Source organism: Osmerus mordax, chromosome 13 (assembly GCF_038355195.1).
Source record: "Osmerus mordax isolate fOsmMor3 chromosome 13, fOsmMor3.pri, whole genome shotgun sequence".
NCBI classification, from domain to species: domain Eukaryota; kingdom Metazoa; phylum Chordata; class Actinopteri; order Osmeriformes; family Osmeridae; genus Osmerus; species Osmerus mordax.
This window is the reverse complement of record NC_090062.1, coordinates 14,233,201-14,259,459: the sequence shown is the minus strand read 5'-3', so window position 1 is coordinate 14,259,459 and position 26,259 is coordinate 14,233,201. Positions and strand designations below refer to the sequence as shown.

The 26,259-nt window shown below is 49.0% G+C and overlaps 1 protein-coding gene across 3 annotated transcripts in view; it reads right to left on the bottom strand.

Annotated features, from left to right (window-relative positions):
* The window catches only part of cd276 (CD276 molecule), a 49,129-nt gene that overhangs the window by 21,984 nt on the left and 886 nt on the right, over positions 1-26,259 (bottom strand). For all 3 annotated transcript variants that reach the window (XM_067248569.1, XM_067248570.1, XM_067248571.1), the window contains exons 2-4: positions 23,691-23,785; positions 15,297-15,647; positions 13,711-14,010 (exon numbers count right to left, since the gene is read on the bottom strand). In XM_067248569.1, the coding sequence (XP_067104670.1) occupies positions 13,711-14,010; positions 15,297-15,647; positions 23,691-23,742 (703 nt within the window). In that variant the 5' untranslated portion in view covers positions 23,743-23,785. The remainder of the gene's footprint in view (positions 1-13,710; positions 14,011-15,296; positions 15,648-23,690; positions 23,786-26,259) is intronic.

Genomic DNA, 26,259 nt, shown 5'->3' with positions numbered 1-26,259 from the left:
ATCAAGAGATTGACTCGACCACGGCCACCATTTGCTGGGCAACACATCACCATTCATCCAGTTTCTGACGGCCGTTTGCTGTAAATCACTCACTGGCCGCGGTCGGAAACAACTGGAGATGCATAGCAACTACTTTCAGCTCCAAAAGGATTCCAGGTTGAAACAGACTCACACATCTTTCCCATTTAAATGGCAGTTAAAAGGTGAGGACAAAGTCAGTTAGGGAGAGATCAGCCAAAGAGGGCCTGTGAGAGATGTGCAGGCACATCTCTCTGAGAACAAACAGTCCTGCCGCCACCAATTCAAGACCTCTTTATATAGTGCCGTCTGTATGGAAGAGCCAACCTCAGAGGGTGATGATTGGCAGAAACAATAATACCAACACTAATGGAAACAGTAGCCCAACAGTGTCAGAGGACAGGGATTAGTCTGCCTGGGAGACATGAGCAGGAATATGATTTACTTTTCTATCCAAGGAGGAGGGAGGGTGGGGGGGGGGGGGGTGTTGTGTTTGGGGGGAGGGGGGCATTACACTGAATGAAAAACTTTGAATTTGTTTTGGCCTCCGGTCCGTTGTCACACTTTATCATATCAGCCCGTACCTCCGTCCTGTTTCATCCTCTACTCTCAGGGCATCAGAGGTTTTGCTCCAGCAGCAGTTGACTGGCTAGCATCTGTGTGTCCTTTCATTATCTCCCGGCGCATATCTCAGAGAGAGGACAAGGAGCTCACGGGGAACAGGAAGAAGTTAGCAAACAGAGATGGATGGGCACGGCTTTTAGTCCTGTCAGCATCTCTGAGTCTTCCTCTCTCTCTCTCTCTCTCTCTCTCTCTCTCTCTCTCTCTCTCTCTCTCTCTCTCTTTTTGCATTTCAATGAATTGCTTCTCAGCTAGAACCCCACGACTTGTCTTATTGGCATGCAAGGAGGAAGACCGCACCTCTCCCTCTCTACGATGACCTGGCGCTCATTTACTTACACAATTTGTCTGACGTTATTACCCTCCCCTCGATGCTGTGGGCTGGGGAGGAGGTGGGGGGGTGCACACGCACACACGCTGGGTAATGACTCTGTATTTATTGGGGTAAAAAGTCTTCAAACAGCCACTTATTCTCCGGGACATGAAATAAAAGATATGGAGAGAGAAGGGAGGTGAAGGGTAGGAGGGAAAGAGGTGGGTGAGAGAGAGAGAGAGAGAGAGAGAGAGAGAGAGAGAGAGAGAGAGAGAGAGAGAGAGAGAGAGAGAGAGGGAGGGGGGGGTGGGGAGGAGAGAGAGGAGAGAGGGGAGAGAGGGAGAGTGAGAGAGAAAGAGACAGAAGGGGAGGGAGGGGGGAATAGGACTGGAATCAGAATGAAGCCTGAATGGTGTTGGTCTAAGTTCAGGCCTCTTTCTGCTGCTGATCTCACTGCAAGGCTTGTTTGGGCTGTGGAGTCAGTTGAAAGTTGACTCGGCCATCAGCACATGCCTGGGGTTTCAGATGATTAGTTGAGGGAGGTCACCTGCTCCTTAAATGATTGTGACAGTTGATTTGATCCATCAAGGACAGAAGACTCCCTGCAGTTGAATACGCATGTTCTGGGCATGTCTGGCCTGGGAAGGGCAGGGTTGAACTGGGCATGGCTGGTATTAGCAAAGGTGGGCAGGGCAAGGCAAGGCAAGGCTAGTATGGCAGGGCAGGGCAGGGCTAGTATGGCAGGGCAGGGCAGGGCTAGTATGGCAGGGCAGGGCTAGTATGGCAGGGCAAGGCAGGGCTAGTATGGCAGGGCAGGGCAGGGCTAGTATGGCAGGGCAGGGCTAGTATGGCAGGGCTAGTATGGCAGGGCAGGGCTAGTATGGCAGGGCAGGGCAGGGCTAGTATGGCAGGGCAGGGCAGGGCTAGTATGGCAGGGCAGGGCTAGTATGGCAGGGCAAGGCAGGGCTAGTATGGCAGGGCAAGGCAGGGCTAGTATGGCAGGGCAGGGCAGGGCTAGAAAGGCAGGGCAGGGCTAGTATGGCAGGGCAGGGCAGGGCTAGTATGGCAGGGCAGGGCAGGGCTACCAGTTGGTTAGATTGACCTGGTTTTGGATTAACAAAGCATAACATAATAAGCAGAAACAAGATTTGAGCAAGAACTAGTCGGAATCCATTTTTGACTTTATGAAGGACAGCACCGTCTCAATTCAACCTGGATGCACAATTTTAAGTACTGTACATATCCAATGAAATTTGAATTTTGAAAGTGTTTGCTGTGCCATAAAGCATTTGCTAACAAAATACCCAAAATGGCGACCATTAAACCCCCCATCTTATGTCATGTCTCATGGTGCTGTGTGGATCCAACAGCGCCTGGCATGGGCTCAGCTCTCCCAGTCAGATCAAGGTATGGTGTGTAAAACAAGGGAATGTATACGCCGGGATTTGGCGATGCATGAAAAGAGAATGAGACAACCCCAGGTACATTCAGGAAGATGATTTCAAAATCGTACTCAAATGTGCCCCTAGCAAGGTTAATGTGATTTTCTCATCCTTATGGTGGCTTCTAATCCCATACCCAGTAGGAAGGCTAATTAAGTGTGTATACTGTTCAAAGCAAACAGCATGGCTGTCTTGTTAGCATCCAAGCCTGTGTGTGTGTGTGTGTGTGTGTGTCGGTGGCAGCGGTGGAGTTTATAAACACTGGCCTGGGGGGACTTTGCTAAGTGTGGGAAGGAGAAAGACTAGCACAACCCACACACACCTCCTCCACCAACCTCCCCTAGCCCCTCCCAGACCCTCAGAGGCCTCCATTAAAAATGTCCTCTGACGTCTGCAAACTGACAGAGACTCCATCACCACCGCACACTCTCCCCCCCACAGAGGCTGGCATTAAGATGTCGGAGGCAGAGTGGTCTATCGATTTTTCCCAGCTCTTCCATGAGCCGGAACAGGGCAGGCAAACTTTGGGTGCAATAATCAGTTTGAAAAGTCGTGTTCTCTAAATTTTTAATTAGCTCTAAAACAAGGTCTGAGAGAGAAGCGAGGGATTGTGTAGGAGGGAATCGCTAGTGACAGCTATCAGCGCCACGACCGACAATCTGCCGAGCTGATCAAGTTGGAGTGGAGTGAAAGAGCCGAGAGGAGGGAGACGAGGCCACACGGCTCTGACGGAGAGAGGGAGGGAGGGAGGGAGGGAGGGAGGGAGGGAGGGAGGGAGGGAGGGAGGGAGGGAGGGAGGGAGGGAGGGAGGGAGGGAGGGAGGGAGGGAGGGAGGGAGGGAGGGAGGGAGGGAGGGAGGGAGGGAGGGAGGGAGGGAGGGAGGGAGGGAGGGAGAGAGAGACAGGGAGAGAAGGTGAAAAAGGGAGAGAGAGTTTTCAAGAGAACTGAAATAGAACGAGAGAAATGAAAGAGACTTAACGCTGCAAATTTCAAGACATCCTGCCAAAGGTGTTAAAACACAGATCTAATCCTAACCCGTACATATGCACTGGTTTAGGGGTACTCAACCTTGGCAACACATATAGCGATTAAGTCTTTGATCTTCATGTTTGACATACTGTATTTTCTAGATGTTTACTGAGAATTGTTTAATTGAGTAAACCCACATGGGGGTTATTCCCCAGAGAGTTGCATCAGTGACACCTGAAGGCTTCCACAATGACATTTTTAAACACATCATGACAGGTGTTAAGTTTAAGCACTGATCACAAAGCAGTAAGCCATTTCCACATCTCCCCCAAGCCTTAGTGGAGATAGCACGTTCCTTAGTATGTCTTTCCTTCTGCAGTATCACCAGGAGAATATATAATGACAGGAATTTTCTTAAAAAGATATGCCTCTGTATATCTTTGCCTAGGGCTCTCATTATAATACAGCATTTCTCATTTTCCTCTGTGCTTACTGGGGAGATGAATGAATGCTCTCTATACTCCAGAGCAGGGGCACAGGCAGAAATGTGCATGTATGAGTGTGTGTGTGTGTGTGTGTGTGTATGTTGCTTTGTCTAACTACACTTGTGTGGACCAGAAATCCCCACAAGAATAGTAAACTAAGAAATGATTTACCTTGTGGTGACACTTTCTTAGTCAAGTTCAACTTGAAGTGCTATTTCTAGAGGATTTTAGGGGGGTTTAGGGTTACTGTTAGATCTTCAATCAGGGTTGGGGTTAGGAGTTAGGGATTATTTTATGGTTAGGGTTATGAGCTGGGGTTAGGTTTAGGGTTCAGGTTAGGTTTCGGGGTGAAGCTTGAGGTTGGGGTTGAGGTTAGGGAAAACAGGATATTGAATGGAATAGAATTCTGATTACACACAAGAATAGCTGTACTCAACGAGTGTGTGTGTGTGTGTGTGTGTGTATTTGTGTGTGTGTGTGTATGTGTGTGTGTGTGTGTGTGTGTGTGTGTGTGTGTATGTGTGTGTGTGTGTGTGTGTGTATGTGTGTATGTGTGTGCGTAGAGGAGGGGTTGGGGCAGCAGGACATGCCAAAGACATCTCACTCTAGAAAAGTCTACATGTCTTAGACAGAGCCTGTTCTCACTCTAGAATAGTCTTCGTTTCAAAGTAAGCTCGTACACGAAAGTGCACGATCCTCTGTTTCCATAGCAACACAATATGATGCTTATAAGAGCAGGCATGCTAATTAGTAATTCCTTGTGCCAAAGAGACTGTACAATGGTAAAAATTGAATAAATACATTACAAGTTACCTAGGAGAGTGTGGTATGGATGCAGATGAATATACTGCACCGTGAACACAGCGATACACCCGGTGCAAGAAAGATGTTTTTGATCCGTCGTTACGACATAACAAGACTAAAAGAATTGGGACAATATAGAAATCCAACAAAAAACTACACCAGCTGTTTACTTAGTCAGGGCACAGAGTAGAGTCTACAAGAGTGAGTACAGGGGAGAAAGAAATCAAGTGTGTGTGTGTGTGTGTTTGTGTGTGTGCACTTGCGCACATAACAAATAACCAACCCCCTTACAAATGGCTCGCAGAGTCTTCCCCTCTCGCTTCTTTGGAATGACCATGTAGCTCTGCAGTACGAGCCCCCCTCACATCCCCCTCTGAACTCGCAGAACAGAACAAAGCGGGAGGTTTGAAGGCCCTCAGCCTCCACTTCCATTCAGAGCACCACACAGATTCCTTCCATCGACCTTCAGCCAAAGAAAATAGTGTTCCTACTACACAGCGGAGAGAGGCGCACGGTAAATACCAACCTGGCGGTAAATGCATTTCAACACTCTGCAACACCTGAACTTGGCTTCTCAGTATTTGGAGGGTCTGATGGAGCGGTACAGTCCAGTATGGGGTAGCTATCTGGTTAAGTGGTACAGTCCAGTAAAGGGTAGCTAGCTTGATAATACAGAGTGAATAACAAGATCCATTATACCACAGCACAACAGGATCCAGCTTCATTTTCATTCAACAGCTGACAAAAAATATGACAATGGGCATGCAAAAGCTCTCCAAAATCTCCATGGCCATTACATTGTTTTACGATTATTTGCACAGTGCACAATACTGGTGAAATCAACTGATCTTGAGTCAGATGTGTGGATCAGAGTTATGTAGAGAGCTTAGTGAGAGTATACAGCCAATCCTATAGGCCATCCTGATCATAAGGAGAGCTGAACATGACTGTGTACCACTGCTATGAAAAATGCAGTTTTCCAGTCCCATTAACATACTGTCGAGTGGCCGATCACTAACAAAGGAACTCAAAGACTTGAGTCCCAGGGCTTTGAAAACCACTGGATAGGTGATTTCTTTCAGCGTGTGTGTGTGTCTGTGTGAGTGAGTGCACACTCACTAAAGAGTTTCCTAAAGAGTTTCTTAACTCCAAGAGACTACGGTTACAATAGATCTAAATGTTTGATAACACACTTAACTCCAGCAACTCTGAATTAAAAGTTTGTACGCTATCTTTTTGTATAGTTTCTCTATTATCCAGCGCTCTCAAATAATAGCTTACATAATCAAATTATATATTATCTGCCATGACAAGCAGCTAACACATCTCTCCTTTGTAGTACAGGTTCTTGTAAATTGAACTCACATACATTCAACCGCTGACTGAGCATATACAGTAACTATGCTTCTCAAAGGGGCTTATTTCAACCCTGTGAATGAACACTCTCCCTTCAGCAAATGTGTGAACATGGCCATAATGGAACACAAGGTTCCACAGCCAGGTTCATTATACTGCCCTGAGACATGCTTAGCTTCCCTCTATTAGTCATTTAGCAGTCGTGTGAGTGCCCATGCTGGTGGCTTTAATCCCCGATCCCCACCTGCCCTGGGTGCTCTAGTCACCTGCAGGTGGTCATACTGTGTCACATCCCTCTCTTCACTCTCTCTCTCTCTCTCTAGAAATCTTATTCCACACACACCCACACCGCACACATCAATCCTCCATATCACACTCCCTCTCTACATGACTGTGTTTGAAACATCGGGACTGGTCCCAATGACGGCCTGGAAAAGTCTATCAGGAAACGATCACGTTCTATTACTGCAGGATCAAGCCAGAGCAGCAGTTTGAAATTAGAATGAGTTTGAAAGTGTCCTTAAGCCCTACTTATGCAAAAAACTTCCACGGACTAACTTTATAACTTTATTTTGGCTTTTGACAGCATTTTGCAAGAACGGCTGTGATATCTTTTTTGGAAACTTTTTTATCTAGACGACCTATCTTCCAATCAGGAATGTCTTTAAGGCGGGTGTATTGGCAGTGTTTACTTATTTGAATGTTAAGTGTGATGGGATTTTCTCACATGTAAACCCAGGCAGACTATAGAAGTTAGTTGACACTGGAACAACCCCACCAGGAAGTGACACGGCGTGTATATGCAGAGACCACGCTCCTCACCCAGCACAGTAAATGGCCGAGAGCACCCAGACAGATACATTATAGATATGACAGGCGCTTTAAATGCGGGTCAGCGAGCTGTCTCGCGTCGTTGATGGAAAGCTGCACTTACCGCAGAACCACCCACGACCAGACGGTGGTGGGGGGGGGGGGGGGGGGGGGGGGGGGCCGATGAAATTAAACACAGTTGACTAAATTAATAAGGTGAGAGGAGTGAGTTTATTTCCCTTCGGACAGTTTGGCTGTCATGAGCTGCAGGTCGTCAGGCGCTAGCGAGACAGGCGTGGCTGAAGAGGATGGACCGGCAGCCAAATCTTAATGTGACCGGAAGGAGAGGGAACGACTCCAGCCTACCCGCTGTACGCCAGCGCTGGGGCAGGAAGGGGGGTAGGACGGGGTAGGAACAGACACTTCCATCGCGCCGCGATCGCTAGCAATCGCAAAGAGGGCCGTGGTATTTTAAGCTATGAGGCTGAGAGAGTGGGCAATTGCAGAGAGTCTCTGCAAATGACTCACCATGATTGCATTTCTAAATACATAGTGACTCACCAGAGTCCCAGTTCAGTGCAAGTGTGCACCCACTGTTTGGGGAGGTGTGTGTGTGTGTGACTAAGCTCCAGATCAAGGCAGATTGGTGAGGGGGGAGAGGAGTGGCTGGAACTCACCTCAGCAGGGCGATGACCACACTAGGTACATGCTTAACTTTCTAAACACACTCTGTAATCAATTACCGGTCTCTCTTGAGATCTCAGGGATAGAGCTGCCTATTTCAGACACAGGCTAAATCTCCTAGCACTCCTAATTGAAAAGACATTACACTGCTAGACAATACTCTTTGTGTATAGTTAGCCATTGATTTGGACTGTTTCATGGCCCAGAACAAAGCAATTTTCGTAGGGTGCAAACATCCTTTGTGGAACAACAATTCATGGTCTTATCTCATGTGGAGTTTAAGCACAAATAAATGGATATGAATAATTAAAGGGAGAGCCTTTGAAGGTATGCCCAACCACTTTTTCCGGTGGCCATTCTCTGGCTCAATGTCTCTGAAAAGCTACAGCTAATATGATTTTATATCGTGAAGCAAAGACTGACGCCAGGCCTCGCCGAAACCAATCCCTCTTACAGGATTTAGCAGGGACTGTGTGAAATGTACACTGTATGCACCCCCTCGGCCCCACCCAAAGTGCTCACTTGTGGGCCCAAATCAAAGGGAGGCTGATCAATGACAAAAGAGGGGCTTTGACTTCTTTACTGAGGTCATATACATAGCCTGTTCTGGAAAGACAAGCAGGAGTGGGGACATAAAAAGACAGGTTCCCTGCAGGCTCCCGGGCAGGCATAAATATGTCACTCTCCTCAGGGTGACGAGGGGCTACGGCAAGCTGTCCCAAAGGGCCAAGGACACTCTGACTGTTTAGGCTACAAGTCCTCTGAGGTGAAATGTAGAGCAACCCCCCCCCCCCACCCCCACCCCCCACCGCCTCTACACACACGCACACAAAACACTCAACAGTATAAACAGCAATTCACAGCAGAGGTGAGTCACAAACGCCTTTACATGTGCCCAAAGAGTATGCCACGCAAAGAACACAGAGCCATAGAAAAAAAATAAAAAACTTTCGAACCGGGAGGGGGAAAAAGAAGGTGAAGATGGCAGGGAGCGAAGCAACATAGAAGGGAATAAATCCCAGGGAATAAATCCCAATACAAAGAAGAGAAGCTCTTTTTATCTCTCTGATTGTACGATTCTATGAGAGCAATGCAGTGAACTGGAACCAGCCCAGCCTTAATCCCTCATTCAAGCCAACAATCCCTCAGAGCTGCAAACGACAAGACTGAGAGCATGACAAATAATATTGCTGGGCCATAATACAGGGATAAAACTTCCCATAGTGATGGCTTGGAGGAGGACATTCAAACAACTCAGCTTGGTGACAGGAGCAAGTGGTCCCCAGTTAATAACGCTGATAGGAAATAATGTGCTTACAAAGCTGCCAGTGCTGCCTACCTGAACATATTTTAGATTGCCCCCCATCCTCTATTATTCCATCTACTCATTTGGTTGTTTTCTCTGGCTGGACTCCTGATAAGACAGAGCGTGCATTCAGAGCAGGAGAGAGAGAGAGAGAGAGGAAGGCCTTGTTTGTACATTGGACACTAATTAATACAGTGCTCCATCGGGAGAACTGCTCTATGCGCTGCTCTGCTGACAACGGATTCATTTATACTGCTGTTTTTCCTCTTCTCCAAAGGATCCGTTAATTGCATTTAAATTAGACCTGTAAAGAAGTTGAGTGGGGGAACAAGGAGTAATACAGTGTTTTGTTTTTAGCTTCCTCTGCTTGCTTGTTTTATAAGCTGGCAGACGCTTGGAGAGTCCTGGCAGGTACCAATTTAGATGGCAACATACGTCAGGAACAAGCTTCTGGAACAGATAAATCACATGGTCGGAGGGGTGAAAAGGAAAGAGGCTAGCAGAAAATGTAATGAAGGGAAAAAAAGAGGAAAAAATAGATTCTGTTGCACAATGTTGTCCACAGTCCACTTATATAACTTGACTGTGATTCAGGCTCATATTGCTGATTAAAACCTTTGCGTGTACGGAGGCTTGCGTGCGGGCACAGGAAACACGTTGAACAAGTACGTGTGTTCTTGTTTGTCAGTGAGTTCAAAAGTAGTGAGGGAGTGGAGAGAGGGAGGGGGATAGAGGGAAATGTAGAGAGAGAGAGAGAGAGAGAGACAGAGAGAGAGCGAGAGAGAGAGAGAGAGAGAGAGAGAGAGACAAACACAATTGCGTGCACTTCTGTAGGTCTAGACCTATCGGTGTAAAGGGTTGGCCCTCCCATGAGGGCAAGGGAGCTGGGCAGTCCTCCAGGGAACACAGTGCAGCAGATTTGAGAAGCTGAGTAGCCTAGTCCAGACCACCCCCCCCCCCCTCCACCCTATTTCCACCCCTCCTCCCTCCACTGTCAGCGGCTCCGTCTCCTGCCTGTCAGCCAGGCACGCTGCTGGGAAAAAAGTGAGCTCAGCAAACATACCCAGGCTCTTGTCTCCCCCATCTCCTCCTCTGTCATCGGCCCCTCGCTGACCACCTCCCTACCACTCTCTGTCCTCCAGTCCCTCCCTTCCTTCCTCCCTCCGTCTCTATCTAAAGCTGCGGCTGGGAGGTTGTGCTGTGCCAGCACCGGAGGGCCCAGAGGACCAGCCACCTCGCAGACCCCGCCGTAAGGACAAGCCAAGCCCCACGTTCAGGGAGGATCAGTTGAAACCATGAGGAGAAAATTCCAGGTCCCACGAAGGACATGACTATGTTTTGAGGGTGGCAGAGAGGTCACAGTGGGCTGAGGAAGGGAGGGGGGGCAGAGCACAGGTAGGATTTAGTGAGTCTGAGCTGTAGTGACAGTAGGCTAGCAGACAGGCAGGCGGGCAGGCAGGGTGTTTGAGTTCATGTGAGGACTGCAGCTGCTTCTCCTTGTCAATAGTAGGCTCCATAAATAAATAATAATGGGGAGTCAGGTGGCTGAGCGGTGAGGGAGTCGGGCTAGTAATCTGAAGGTTGCCAGTTCGATTCCCGGCCGTGCCAAATGAAGTTGTGTCCTTGGGCAAGGCACTTCACCCTACTTGCTTCGGGGGGAATGTCCCTGTACTTACTGTAAGTCGCTCTGGATAAGAGCGTCTGCTAAATGACTAAATGTAAATGTATAATAGCAGGAATAAGCCGATGAATGTCTTTAGAGGCCTGTCAGTGGCTGGCTGTGATTGAACCTTACTGTAATCTGCAAAATCCATCCATCAATATTATATAAACCCACATACTGAGGTCTGACCTGGGCTCTGCTAGACCCTCACCTCCACTGTAAGGTAGGCGTGTAAGTATGTGCGGGGCAGCACCGTGGGGAGGTGTTGTGATTGGAGGGGCGCTCAAAGTGCTTTTGATCATAAAAGAGGCATGATTCACACAGGAATCTTAACCCATGCAGCGTCTCAACAAGCCACTACCATAAGACCACACACAGTTCCACCGCCCGCTTAAGTGTTCATTTTCAAAAAATTAACCTTGTCAAACTTCCTTTTTAATTTTTTTTGCCCAAGGGGAGGATAATATTACCTACTGTAATTTTCAATCAGAGATTGGAGCAGTGTGTGAAATGTTAATGCGCCTCGTCTCTCTCTCTCTCTCTCTCCTTCTCTGTTTTTTGCTTCCTTCCACTCTTCTTCTGTCTCTCTCCAGTCCTCCTATTGGGGAGTTGTCCACTTTGAATCTTAAGCAGATTTCACCCTTCCCTGTAATAGGATTGTCAGAAGGCAGAGTCTGCTAGCCGCTGCAGTGTGATTATACCGTGTATTTACTATATAAACTCCAATCCACACACTGAAATACCAGCAGAGGAGTTGCGCTGGGTCAAAATTAATTACAGAAGTTGTTAAGCATACAGCAGTTCTTGTAAACAAATGCAAATACATTCCTATATCAAACAAGCCCCTTGTATCCCGCCCGGCACACAAACATATTTGAAGCTTGTTTACTAACAAGTTAGGGCCATCGTCTGACTGGGAGGGCTCCGGAGGTAGAAACCGATAGTCTTTCTGTACCCTGGGGCCTATCACCATGCGCACTGGCTCTCATCGAGGAGTTCTCATGTTTTGTGTCACTCCATCCCTTTCTTTTACTCACCACGTCTGTTCCCCTGCTTCTTTCAATTTGCCTGTGATGTTGTCTCTCTCTCTCTTTCTCCCTCCCTCCTTCTCTCTCCCTCTCTCTGCCCCCCCCCCCCCCTCTCTCTCTCTCTCTCTCTCTCTCTCTCTCTCTCTCTCTCTTTCTCCCTCTCCCTCTTTCTCTCTCTCTCTCTCTTTCTCTCCCTCTCTCCCCCCTCTCTCTCTCCCCCTCTCTCTCTCTCTCCCTCTCTCTCTCTCTCTCTCTCTGCAGAGAAGGCTTCAGAGCGCGTCATGCCTGTATTTCCGCAGAGCCGAACAGATCACCTTTCGTTATGAGCCCGCTTCTGCGCCGACCCTAAACAGCCTCACGGCAGAGAACAAAGGCCGGCCGTCCGTCCGTCCAGAGACGTGCCCCGGAGTGCCTCAGCACATCCACAGGGAGATCACGCCTCCTCAAATACCGCGCTGGCTCAGATCCCTGCTACGTCTCTCCTTTTCCCTCACCTCCGATAGCATCTCCTCTCTCATCTCTCCATCACCTTCGCAAGAAGTCCTACTGGGGGGAGACCCACACCCAGTGATCTGCTTTTAACAGCCTCTTTGTAGATTTTGTTGCTATGGTATAGCGACACTGCTCCCGAAAATCCAAGTCCATTCCTACTTGGCTAAGAGGTGGTGGCATGCTTAATGACTTACATATTATGCCTCTTTTTTTCCGTTATATGAAATAATAATATAATGACAAAAATACCCTACTTCCACACGGTGGTCGACAGGGCCTTGTAACGGCTGTTTTTACGCTTGTGACAGGGCAGAAGAGTGGGGCCATCCTCCTACCGACCTGCCTAACTGCCTTCCAGCCAGACGGCCTTCCACTTCCTGCTGCCAGAGACCAGAGTCATTTCCCAGCCCAGCGGAGCAGCACTCCTCGACCCCCGCGACCTCCCCAGCTCCAGCCCAGCTCCAGCCCTGCGCCAGCCCAGAAAGCAGGCCCCTGCAGCCCCCTGCCACCCAGGCCTCCTCGCCTGTTATTTATGAGCTATTTCACACAGCGCTGCTCCCATTAGAGGCCCAGCCTTGGCCAGCCATACACACCCTCCACGCACTGAACACTGTGTACACCAGCAGGGTGGCAAGAGGACAGGATGGAGAAGGGGCCTGGGGGCCCAGGAGGATGGGGGGGGGGGGGGGGGGGCTGAGAGGAAGGAGACCTAAGGGGATCGGTTAACATGCACATCCAACTCCTGGACGGCACACTGCGGCCAACTCCTGGACGGCACACTGCGGGTCTAGGCTGGTGCGACCAGTCTTAAGATAGCTACTGGAAGTGCTATTTCTTTCCACTTACCGTGGATATTAAATGCTTTATCACCTTCTAGCATTACAAATGTCAGATGAACAGTTATTTTAGTTTCATAGAAATCATCTGGGAAATAATTACCCGTTGATCTAATTTAACGATGTACAAGAACTGATGGTTATGCTCATTGGGCCGTAATTGGACATTTCGTTCGTTCCCATTCATTTCCGTGGAAACAGAACAGATACTCGCTCACTGGGCAGAGGGAGAGCTGGGGAAAATATTAGACTCTTCACAGCAACGAAGATTTGACTGGCGGATTGATTTACAAAAGCAAACAAGACTTTAATGGGCAACTGGGCGTGCTCTGCGTGAGCAAAAACAAGATTAGAGAAACAGCAGCGGCATTAAAACGCTGTGAGAAGTCAGGGAACACAGCCTTGTTTACTCTTCAGCAATAAAAGTCTAGGGCCATGGTCAGAGATGACAGCCGCCATGGAGAGAGAGAGACAGAGGGAGAGAGAGAGACAGAGGGAGAGAGAGAGACAGAGAGAGAGATAGACAGAGAGAGAGAGAGAGACAGAGAGAGAGATAGACAGAGAGAGAGAGAGAGACAGAGAGAGAGAGAGAGAGAGAGAGAGAGAGAGAGAGAGAGAGAGAGAGAGAGAGAGAGAGAGAGAGAGAGAGGAGAAATAGAGAGAGAGAGAGGGAGAAAGAGAGAGATAGATAGATAGATAGATAGATAGACAGAGAGAGAGAGAGAGAGAGAGAGAGAGAGGGAGAAAGAGAGAGAGAGACAGAGGGATACAGAGAGAGAGAGAGACACAGAGTGAGAAGAGAGAGAGAGAGAGAGCGAGAGAGAGAGAGAGAGAGAGAGAGACAGAAAACAGAAAATAGAGACAGACAGACGGACACACCCACCTGTGATGGTGACGGAGGCATGGCCCTCCTCCCCCAGCAGGGGATTGGTCAGTCGGCAGCTGAAGGTGCTGTTGGGCTCCAGGACCACCGTCAAAACGCTGCGCACGCTGAACAAGCCCTCCTCGTTGGCCACCACGGAGGTGGTGACGTTGTCCGTCAGGTTGCGCCCGCCTCCGTCCTGCCACAGCACGTCGGCCTCAGGGTAGCCTCCGTACGCCACGCAGGTCAGCTCCACCTCCTCGCCCGGACGCAGGTTTCCAGAGTCTGCCGCCAGCGTCACCTGGGGTTTGGAGTAGGGGGCTGGGGAGAGAGAGAGGCTGAGTTCAGCTAGATTATCAGCAGTGAGAGACACCCTGGGAACTGTTTGACATGATTCCCATTAAATTCTTAATTACATTTAGGGAGCTTAGCATAACACAGAGCTTAAGATCCCGCAGACATCATCTGTAGCACGTCCTGGAGCTTCCTCCATCCTCTCACCATCCCCCCCCCCCCACACACACCCCCTGAGAGAGACACAGCCCCCCGCCTCGTCCCAGGAGCAGGACACACAGCCAAGCTCCAACCCAGGGAGGGGAAGGCTTGGAGTGGAAGGGGACTGGCACAGCAGGTCTGACAGACAAAAGTAGATATGGAGGAGGGGGGTGGAGGGGGAGGGTTTCAAGGGTGACTCCTCAGAAATCACGACTCTCTAATCCCACAGGGGGAAGACACAAGCAGAGAGGCGGAGAAGGGAAGTGGACGTATTCCCCAAGCCAATCACGACACAGCAAACAACAGGAAGGGGCGGGGGTAACAGGGATGTGGGTGGTCCAATAAGTTACCTAAGCTGCCTGTGAGAAGCGGGCTCTAACTACACAGTCTCCCCTACCAAGACGCATGTCGGTGTGGCAACACACTAAACCTTCCAGGCTACCCGGTTTGATTGACAGGCCCATTTCCATGGAGACCACGTTTCATTTTCCTCAAAGCACAGTGGGAAGGAAAGTCTACCACGTTAACTGTAAATGCCAGCTAAAAATAATACATCTATAAATCTAATGCATGAAAAGGGGGCAATTTGTCACTGTTTGAGTCTGGCTCATTGTTTTCCCTGTCTCCCCAGCCAAGAGGAAAAATGCCAGGCATTAACACCGCCTAATGCACATGCACCTAACGAGAAGCAACGATGAAACAACACGCCTGGAGATGAGTAGGAAGGAAAGGGTTTGATGAAAGCCATGCGTAAAGCCATAAAGCGTACTCATAGGTCAAAACGCAGTTGACTGCTGTGATTGCTGGATGACAGTCCAACACCACAACAGAGTTGTTAGGGAACGCTCAATCGTTCTGATCACCGATGATCACTGAATATTGACCGACATCGCGGAACGCAATCAGAGATTATTGACGCGGTGCAAGCTATCGAGCAGCCCTGGATGGAACTAAGGGTTTAATCACTACTGTCGGAGTCGTATTTTGGAATGATAGGAGAGATCTGGAGTGACATGGGGGTTGCCAGTGTGTGATGATCACTATGGGACCCACTTTACTCCCTGTGTAAGTACTCCCACACACACACACACACACAGCTCGTCGCGACTCACCAGCCACCTGGAGCAGCAGGGCAGCGCTGCTGTAGGTGTCCACCCTGACGAAGCAGGTGTAGCTGCCCTCGTCGGCCACGCCCACGCGCCGCAGGAGGAGCGAGGCGTTGCCCGACGCCAGCTGGGCAGGAAACAGGCTGGTGCGGTTGGCGAAGCTCTCGCCCTGGTCCTCCAGCTGGTCCCGGTTGCCGTAGTAACTGTGCACGCTGCGCTTGGTGTCGGTCAGCTGCCAGAAGACGCTCAGGTCAGACAGGTTGAAGGGGCCGACTTGAGCGAAGGAGCAGTCGAGGGTGGCGTCCACGCCGTACAGCGCCACCACTGGCTGTTCGGGGACCTGCACCTCAAACTGAGCTGGAGGGAGAGAAAGAAGAAGAGGATGTGGCCAACGGCAGATTTAAAGAAAAGACTTGATATGGAAAATGATTCAATGATGGATGAATGTTTTAGGTAATCCAGCATCCTCTTGGAGGTCGTGGTGAGTAGGTGAGATGGTCATCAATGGACGAGTACTAAAAGGCTCCTGGGGTCAGGTGATGTTTTTTTTCTCCAATCCTCGGGTACTCAGTATCAGTGAGTGTGTGCTGGCTGTCTCGTCAGAGATCTGAGATGTCTGCTGGGATCCACAGAGACATGGTGAGACTAGGCAGTCTTGTCCTCCTCACCAGCAAAACAGGCAGTTTGCTGCATAAGCAGTCTGGCTTGGTAGTCCTCCCAGACAACCCAGGGTGCTGTCTGCCTGTTCCCCTGCCCGTTCTCCATGTATCACAGTATCAGCATTCTCCATTGATCCTACTGTCTGAGCACATACAGGCCAGAGCCTGTGACGGGCATCACAGGGTAGTAAACAGGACGGAGGAGCCATATCAAGATGGGTTTTTCCCTGTTTTTTTTTTTTCTTCCTGTTTTTCCTCTTTGTACACTGTCTGTCAGGCATCAGATTGGTATGAAACTGTTTCTGATGATGCCAAGGTTCAGGCATTGCCTACAAATTACTACCCCAATTAAGAAGATGCCACACTTTCATCCTCGCACAGAGCTGGATGAGAAGGCTTGGTCAAGGCAGTGCTATTGTGGAGACACAAAGACAAGACCACACAGGAGACCAAGCACATTCCACACCCCTCGACTCATCTGCAGGCACACTGCCACCTACTGGACCACTGGGTAACTGCAAGACATCGGGCTAACTAGAGCACAGGAAAACAAATCTTGACATCCAAAATTACACCATCCACTCCATCCTAGCATGCCAGGAGAACCCAAGAACACAAGCAGCAGTTCCTGGCAATCACAACTGTGTGCTGCGAACGGTTATACACCACAATTCTCTCTGCCCCTGTTGAGAAAATGAGAAAGCTGTGTTTTGATTTTTTTGGGGGGGTCCTGTGACAGTGATTACAAAAGCCGCCGCTGCCTCTATTAGGTGTTCCGAGGCCGCGTCGCTGAGAGGCAGAGCCGCGCTGTCCTGAGCCTCGCTGGCTACACACTCGTACGCTTTTAAGGGCATCTGTGCCGGTGCTGGGCGGCGTTTGGGGAGGGGAATGTGGAAGCAGGCAGTTTTGGGGCGGCCCAGAGTGTCAGTGACTGCCCCCTTAGGAGTGTCCACGTGGTCGTGGGTGGGGGGGTGGGGGGGGGGGGGTGGACAGAGAGCAATTAGATCCCTCCCCAAGCAGGCGGAGACGACTCACGGCAGCGGGTTCATACGGGATGGAGGGATGAAAGAGCAAGAGAGGAGAGGAGGGAAGAGCAAGAGGGCAGCTACTGAGTGTACACTTAAAGACGATATCAGGAAACAGGCGAGGGGGAGAGAGGGAGAGAGAGAGAGAGAGAGATGAGAGGGAGACTGTCTCACACAGTAATCCCTAACCACAGGACTAGCACCATGTCAGGGAAAAGACAAATGTATCACCCCCCCCCACTCCCTCAACCCTTCCCTTTCTGCCTCTCTTCCTTTTTAACACTCTCTCCTTTCTTTGACTGGTGATATTTTCCCTGCCTGCTCCTTAGGGGGCAGCACATTAACACCCCGCCACGCAGCACGGAGGAGGACATCGCTGTGGGAGGACCGTTTCACACCGTGCTGCAGGGGGGAGGGGCACTTGTTCTTTGACGTCATGGAAACAAGAGCCTCTGATCCTAAACCTTGAGAGGCGAAATAGCAACCATTTAAACGAATCGCTGCTTTTTCAAAAAGCGTTGTTTTTTTTGTTTTTGTTTTTAGAACACGGTGTACACACACACAGCACACCTAGGTTGTGGGAGTTATAGTGTCAAAGTATTCAGAGACAGAAGCAATCTGAGATGCTGTGTCCTCTAGACAGCAGACCCTTGGCGTGTGTGTGCGTGTGAGTGTGTGTGTGTGTGTGCGTGTGAGTGTGTGTGTGTGTGTGTGTGTGTGTGTAAGTGAGCACGGCCAGCCCAGGGCTCTCCCCCTGAGAGTCGATGAAGAGATGCTGAGAGCAGGCTGGGGAGGGGAGACGGCAGGCTGTCTGGATTTACACCCTCCACTTTGTGTTTATGGGCCCTGGCTCTGTTTGAGTGCCCGCAAGACAGAGCCAGGGAACTTTCACAGCCAACATGAAATAAACTCATTAAAGCCCCAGCGAACACTGCCACCTTTCCCCCCGCAGGAGCCCCGAGCACGGCCCCCGACGACGGCCCCCGACGACGGCCCCCGACAACGGCCCCCGACGACGGCCCCTGACGATATTGCAATACGCACATCCCATCCCTCACTATCCTCATTCAGCTCTCCCTTCCACCCTCAAATCCCCCCCCAACCTCCATCGTCCCATCGGTGATGGGTGGCGCCGACCCCTCATCCAGATCAGCGCTCCCAGACGCGGGGCCCTGGTGTGAGAGGCAGCGTGGGGCTCTGAGAGGCAGCGTGGCAGGCAGCTAGACAGGGGGTGGGAGGATCAGAGGCCTCACACAGGCTGGCTGACAGGGTGACACACACGGCTGTTGGTAAACAAATTCACCGAGCCACGGCGGCGGTGACATCTCACCTCACTCCTCCCGGCGCGTGCGTGCGTGCACACGCACGCCCACGTCTCCTCCCACCTCCACACACACACGCGGGCACGTGCCAACAAACAGAGATGAACACACCAGGTTGTGCCCAAGTAGCCGGGTACAGACACAGGCCCACGTGCGCACACGCACACACAGGAAGACAGACACATGCACGGATTGTTATTCCTCTCAGGTGGAGCTCCTGACAGCTCCACAGCAGCACACGCTCTGAAGCAGCAATCGACACTGGGCACAGGGCATTCTGACAATGTTACACTCTGTTACAACACTGCTCCAAAACAGACAGGTTCACATCAGCATGCCCTTTGAGAGAGAGAGAGAGTGTTAGAGTGAGAGAATGAGTGAGAGAGAGAGTGTGTGAGTGAAAGAGAGAGAGAGAGAGAGAGAGAGAGAGAGAGAGAGAGAGAGAGAGAGAGAGAGAGAGAGAGAGAGAGAGAGAGAGAGAGAGAGAGAGAGAGAGAGAGAGAGAGAAAGAAAGAAAGAAAGAAAGAAAGAAAGAAAGAAAGAAAGAAAGAAGAAAAAGGGAAAGACAGAAGGAGAGGGAGAAAGGGAAAGAGAGCTATAACTGCTATAATTGTTTATGCTCAATCTTAGTGTTCACCACCCCAATTATTTCTCATCCACAACAGACCTAGTGGAATGTCGGGTGAACATTCACAATTCAGCGTCCTCTGGCTCAATACTGAGAATAGTACATAGTTACATAACACACAGGTTCATATATATATATATATATATATATATATATATATTCCATAACACCCAAGGCCTCCTTCCACTCCTACATTAACACACACACACACACACACAACAGTGTTCAATAACACCATGCTTATACCCATTATCCACTATACAAACCCAACAGAAACCTGCTTTTTGAAGTACCTCTCTCTCTCTCTATCGATAGCATTGAGCTGCACATAGATTATCATCTAGGACTCTCCACTAAACACATGTTAAATGAGTCCTGTTCGATAGCAGCCACACCACCAACAGACAATAGAGTCCCTCATGAACAAGATACAAATGTTCAGTAGCCTGATGGACTCCTGTTTGAAGCATGGCATAGAAAAACACCCTTTTGATCACATGGGTGCACACAGAACACAAAGCAAATCACGCAGCAACACTGGAGGGCAAATTGCCGTAGTGATGTTTACTTAGTAAAGCAAACAGATACAAAACACACAGAAAACCTACTGTAGCTGCTGTTCTGCCTTGTGAGGCATGAACTAAGGTCAAAATGCTTTGACAACAATGCCCCCATCTGGTGTTTAAAAGAACTGCAGTTTCAGACATTAGTTGCACACCTCTGAAAGGCCTTTGATACTTCTGTCATACCATAGCATTTCTGCTACCTCATAGCTTTCTAAACAATTTGCAAATTAAAACCTTGTGGCCCCTTTTGGACGAATGTGGACTTTCTGATCTCTACAGAGAGGGATATCCGTAAAACAAGACATCTGGATAACATAAGGTATGTGGTGGCACATGTAATATGGCTTTCATATTTCACACAACCTCTGTGAAGGAGGCACAAAATGGAGGGGATTGTGTTGGTCTGGTTCCAGCAGAGTTTATGGTGGTGGTGGTGGTGGTGGAAAGGGGAGTTAGGACGCATTGGACAATCACCACTTAATCCAGTCTAAGCCATGCTACACACAGCTATCATGGAGGAAAGGACCCTTCCCTCAGTGAGAGATATATTAGCAAAGGAGTGTCTAGCTTCTGGGGCAGACAGGACAGTCCAGCTCGCTTATTTTCAGCAACAGTCATAAATCAAGATGCACAGCGTTTCCTCTCTCCTCTATTGTCTCTCTCTCTCTCTCGCTCTATTTCAGATTTTCTCTCGTCACTTTCTCCCTGTCTCCCTCTTGTCTTTAATGCTCTCTCCATCTTCTCCTCTCTGCAGACGGGTGCTTTATCAGAGGGAGCTGGTCTCATATCCCGTCAATAACCTATTAATGGGCTCCGGCAGACTGATAATAGGGCCAGTTGCAGAAGAGCCAGGAGATAAGGACAAGCCTTTACCTCCCTGACGGGAGAGACAGACAACCAGGGAGGAACAGAGAGAGAGAGCGGGAGGGAGGGAGGGAGGGAGGGAGGGAGGGAGGGAGGGAGGGAGGGAGGGAGGGAGGGAGGGAGGGAGGGAGGGAGGGAGGGAGGGAGGGAGGGAGGGAGGGAGGGAGGGAGGGAGGGAGGGAGGGAGGGTGGAGAGACGCTGAGGAGGAACTAAGAGGAGGAGGAGGGGATTGAGATCTTTCGGCTCTTAAATCCTAATGACGGAGGGTTAAGGCGAGGCGACTCTCCATGCATATGATTACAGGGAAGCCACAGAGGTTGATGAAGAAGCCAAATTCTATTATTCCAGGGTGGCAGAAGGGTTGGGTTTTAATCCCTCCTATAAGACAAGTGGTTGACATCTGACCCTGGTAATAACAAAAGACATGCCAGGGAGGGTTAGGGTCATGTATTCAACTTTCAGATCCTCCACAGGCTCTAACCAACACTGCCCTCTGTCCATCAGTCAGATCTGCTGGAGGTGTGTGTTACCACAGGGCCTGGCAGGTTTTCTGTCTGTCTGGGTTTCTGTCTGGGTCTGACTGACCCTACTTCTACTGAGACATGGCACCTCGCAGACCCCCCCCCCCCCCCACACACACACACACACACACACACACTCCTGTCAGACAGGCAGATAGCTGGGGGAGGCGACGCAGTCCCATGCTTTCTATGCCCAGATCAGTGTTTCGTTCATCCTCTTAATCACAGCCCAGCACACACAAAGCCATCATATGGCTTTAGGCAATTCAAACCAAAACTGCAATCTCGACACATTATCCTTATCAATTTTTAAGCAATTCCACTAGGAAGCTGTTTCAGTACTTCTTGAAATAATTATGAGGTGCTTGGTGGGCAATGCACTCTGTTTCAATGGGTGCAGTGAAGCCATAGGAGGGGATGGGGGGGTACACAGAGAGCAAACCAGCGGACTGACATTAAGTATGCATCGCAGCAAAAGCAATCTTAGTGGAGCCTGTCCTTGATTGTTTTTAAAAGGATACTTCACTGGCTGCAATCAAATTAGCAAGAACATCAGTGATACGGGGTAATAACCCTAAATTGAATTTCAGCGTGTGCTAACGCGTCCCCTCTCTCTGCAGAATCAATTGCTGTGAAAAGGCAAAAGGAGGACAGGGAGAGGGCATCGGCAGTTAGATGAACTCAAAGGGTACACAAGAGAGTCGGGCGTGAGCGGGTCTTATTCACGCTCCGGGGTCCACCCGTACTGTCTGGCGCCGACCGCCACACTAAACGTGAAATATTCAATTTTCCTAATTAATTTGAATTACCTCAAAGCTCCCGTCATCATTAAAACGGAATCTAGGTCAGTTTACAATTTATTTTTTGGGCATTTGTATGAATGCAATTTTCCAGATAATGCGTGGATGCTAAAATCTGGAAATGGCAAGACCTGGCAAGGCTGGTGGCAGTGCTGTCGAAATTGAGAGCGAACCAACCAGCAATTAGGAAGCAAGTGTCCTGGTACTTCTGTTGTTTCACTCTGTTTCTTGGCCGAGGCTTAGCATAGAGCAGTGAACCGCCACTTAACTTCATGTCGTACTACAACCGACGAACACACCGCCACTTGAGTGCTGATTCTATGACTGTTGTTACCAGGCTGTTGATGGGAGCAGACCTGTCGACGCGTCAAGCAAAAGCCCATTAGGCATGAGGCTCAATACTGAACAGTAGACACAACAGCTGTGCTGTGCAGCGCCGGATGAGTTTACCGCAGGGAGCGGGTACAGTAAGAGTGATACATCATCCGTTCCCCTCTTCTGACTCAGAGACAGAGCCAGCGAAAGGCAATGTAGTAGCTGCTGTGTACTGACAGCCTCAGAGCACAATCTCTCTGCTAGAGTTATTTTTTTGTGCTCCTAACTAACTGTTCCCTGGATGGGGAGAGTGCAGGGAAAGCAGGCTGCAGCAGAGCGTAATCCGGTGTGGAGATATGGGACTTTAATGGTGTAACAGAGGAGTGACACTGCACAAGACAAGTGGGATTACAGCTCCCTAATCCGAATCAGGTAACTGGAGACAACAGGCCCGCAGGACCCAGGGTCACACAGACAAACTCTCTCTCTCTCTCTGTCACACAGACAAACTCTCTCTCTCTCTCTGTCACACATACACACACAGTTTTACACGCAAACACTGTGAACGTTCAAAAAAAGAACGTCACACATGCACACACACAGGAAAACACCACCATCCGCAGGCAAATACACAGATTCTCTCACACACACCGGCACACTGTCACACACAAACACAGACACACACAGGGAAAGCAGGCATACACAAACATACAAAAACAGGCAGGCACACACACACTTCCTGTGTAACATAGCCATTCAGTTACGTATGTCTTGTAAATGTATACAATAACATTCAATATCAACTTCATGGGAAGTGTGCATCAGGTTCCACACTGTCCAATTCAGTTCAATTAATAGATTGTGCTCTAACAACACTGCCTTCCAGCCAGAACCACGAGCAAGACCATGTATCGAATTGTGTGAGGTACAGAACCTCTATTAACTGCAAAAGAGCTACAAAGCACTACAGACAGGTGACCACCCCCAGTCCCAGCCACCCCACCCCCATCCAACCCTCTTAATGTGAGGGAGCGAGACAGCCTCCCGCCAAGCAGCCTTTAATGAGGAGGCCACATGCCCGCTAAGGCTGGTGGACTGGGCCCTAATCAACCTCGGTTCCTCTTTCACTCAACCGAGTCCTGCTTCATTCTGGCCCGTTTTCTGCTGAGTCTAGCGCCCTGCGCCCCGCCCCAAGCAGCTTCCCCCGTCCAGCCTGCGGCTGAGGCAGGGCTTGCAAACCACAATCCTCCTCCTAAAATACCAGAGATTGACTCCCCCACCACAGTCTCTAACTCAGTGGGGAAAAAATGACAACGGCAGCTGTATTGAGACAGGGCCTCGCCCAACCATAGAGGTGCTCTATTCTGACCCCAGCATGAGAGAGGGACAAATTCAGCTTTGCTGTCTGAATCTCATCCTCCCACACATCTCGTAAACCCCCAACTCTCTAAAAGGCCGACTTTTACAAGGAAGGAATATGAAAATGGACCGAATCCCTGAAGTTTTAATAGTCGAAAGTTTATACGTCTTGGTATTAGTTTGGGAAGTTTTCTCATTTGAGCTGTTGTTTGGACAAGCTTTGAAGATATTACATGACTCGACTCCCGTAGTGTGTGTTGTGTTTGAAGCGACAGCGCTTCCCGTGGCGCTGTGTGTGATGTGGAGGTAATGGCAGGTTGAGGGGGGGGGTGCCACCCACCGAGAACCTGGCCAGCCAGCAGCGGCAGCAGCAGGAGTGGCAGCATGGTCATCCTGGGGAATCTGAACCGTGGGTGGACTTCTTTACACGTAGCTCTGCGGGAACAAAACAGACACACAAGCACACACACGCCTGATCAGACCACCCTCCTGAGTCATCGGATCAAAATGAAATACAACATCATTAAGAGGGAGGAACGTGTGATGAGGAGGAACATGTAATGTAAACAAAATGAGTTCCCTGCATTCATACTGTAGGAAAATCCTTTGTAGGGGGCATGAGACTCTGAAGAATGGAAAGAGAGAGAAGGGGGAAGAGACAAAGAGAGAGGGAGAGGAAGAAAGAGAGCGTGTATGCTGTACGAGGCACTTCTTTCAGGCCATAAAAGCAGAGTCGGGGGGACTTCCAGGGCTGACGGACAGGAAACAGTTGAGTCATGCTAATGGAGGCCTGAGGACGCCCACCAGTGGGGGCATGTTAGATGTGTTGCACTCTTCTGACTCCTGCCAGACAAAACAATCGCCTCTTTTCCATTGCTTGCTGTGTGAGACGTCAGAGACAATAAAAAGCACACAGCATGTGTGTGTGTGTGTGTGTGTGTGTGCTTACATATGTATGAACTACAAAGCTGATCCCTCCTATCTTCTAACAACGGGATATGAGACTATACAGCGTGAAATTAGAGATCAAGTTACAGTTCATTACTAATCTGATGGAAAGAGGTACGGACTTGGCACTTAGACCTATGTACACTCCATTATGCATCCAATTTAAAAATAATACCACAGCAAATCTTATGACTTGTATCTGGTTTAATAACAGCTGCATGTTGACATCATCACAACTTCAGGAAAATGTCTGTTTCCTCTTTATTACTGTACTTTCCTGGCAATTGCAGGATTGTCTCTCATCAGTTGTGTCTCTCTTTGTCTGTTCTCGGCCCCCTCCCTTCCTGTCCTGACTTAACCTGCAGACATCCATGGAGAGGATCTGGGAGCGTGAGAAGAGCGACACTGTTCACAGGTTATGCCAACCCAGGTCACCGTGACAGCAGGTTGACAGGTGGCAGTGGGAATAGCGAGGCTCAGACAACACCAGGGTGTGGTGAGCAGACTGGCACTGTTTTGAGCAGTTAAAAGCTGTTGTTACCAACTAAGTGTAGTCCTGAGATTGAGATGGTCGCCAAAATGACAACCAAAACAGAAATTTCTGTTTCTCCTTTTATTTTCCGAACAACAAATGGGTCAAATGATCACGAGATGAAACAAACAAGTATATCAACATTTCAAAGAGTTTCCATCCAACCAGGTGTGTGTGATGTTAAATGAGTCATATTAGCGCAGATAGACATGTGGTCATAACTTGGACAAAGACAAACCCTTTTGAAACAAGCTTCCTTATGATATTTGCAGAAAGGATGTGGACCACATGTCAAGCTTCACACACATCACTGGACGTCTGGACACTGTCCTGAAATGTCCAAGAATCTATATCATATCTGTCGTCAAGATTTTAATGGCTGACTTTCTGAAGATTATTCAGTCTGGGCTCAGTGAAAATACAGAACACACCCAGATTGCGTCATTGTCAGATTTGTTGACATATGGTCAAGTAAGTTCTCGTTTCAAACTTTTTTCCCTAAGATCAGCATTTAGGTTGTTGAACAAAGCAATGGTTGAGTATTTCTGCCTGAGCCTGTTTCCAACACACCAGGAAGTCATCAAAGGGTTTTTATTGAATTACTCAGTGTTCTCTCCGTGTCGCATGTCTGTCTGCTCCCGAAAGACTAATGGATCTACCTCTTCCTCTCTCCACTTGCTGTCATGTCATTGGCTGGCTTGGGGGTCTGAGGTCACACTCATTTGACCACAGCTGCAGTCTAGAGGCAGGGCTACATTCAGAACAGTAAGACTATGTAGACAGCTGCCCTTGCACAAGCAGGCAATTGCATTGTTCCAAAAGGCAAAACTAAGATGTGTTTACCACCTGTATAACCTCAGTAAATAGTTTGTGTGTCTCGCACTTAATAATTATTAATAATTATTATATTATTTTTATTATCAAGATTATTGACTCTTCAATAATGACAATCAAAAGATACTAAAAAGGATAACAGGATTATCTCCAGTTATCAGTTCCTCTAAAGCAGTTTTGGTAGCTGGATATCAAAGACTACTATTGTGTCCTACCAGGAAACTGTACCTGCCAAAAAGCACAGCTGCTCTAACGGTCATGTGGTACGGGCAATATCAGACCACTGATTCTGCATCCAAATATTCCACTGCAGCGTAGAGTCCAGAATAATAATATGAGAACAGATTTGCAGCTGACGCCATGAAACTCTACCCACAGGGACCCTAAAAGCCATGGAATAAAGCAGGGAATAATAAGAATGGTAGTAAGAGATCCAGTTTAGAAATTATTGTTATTATTCAGTTTATATATCTATAGCCAGTGGAACTATACGGTATAATGAAGAACAGTACAGTTACATTCTGTGAAACTGTGGGTATAGTCTTAAGGGGACATTAAGACAATGTACTTGTGACTGATGAAGAGTGCGTTTCAA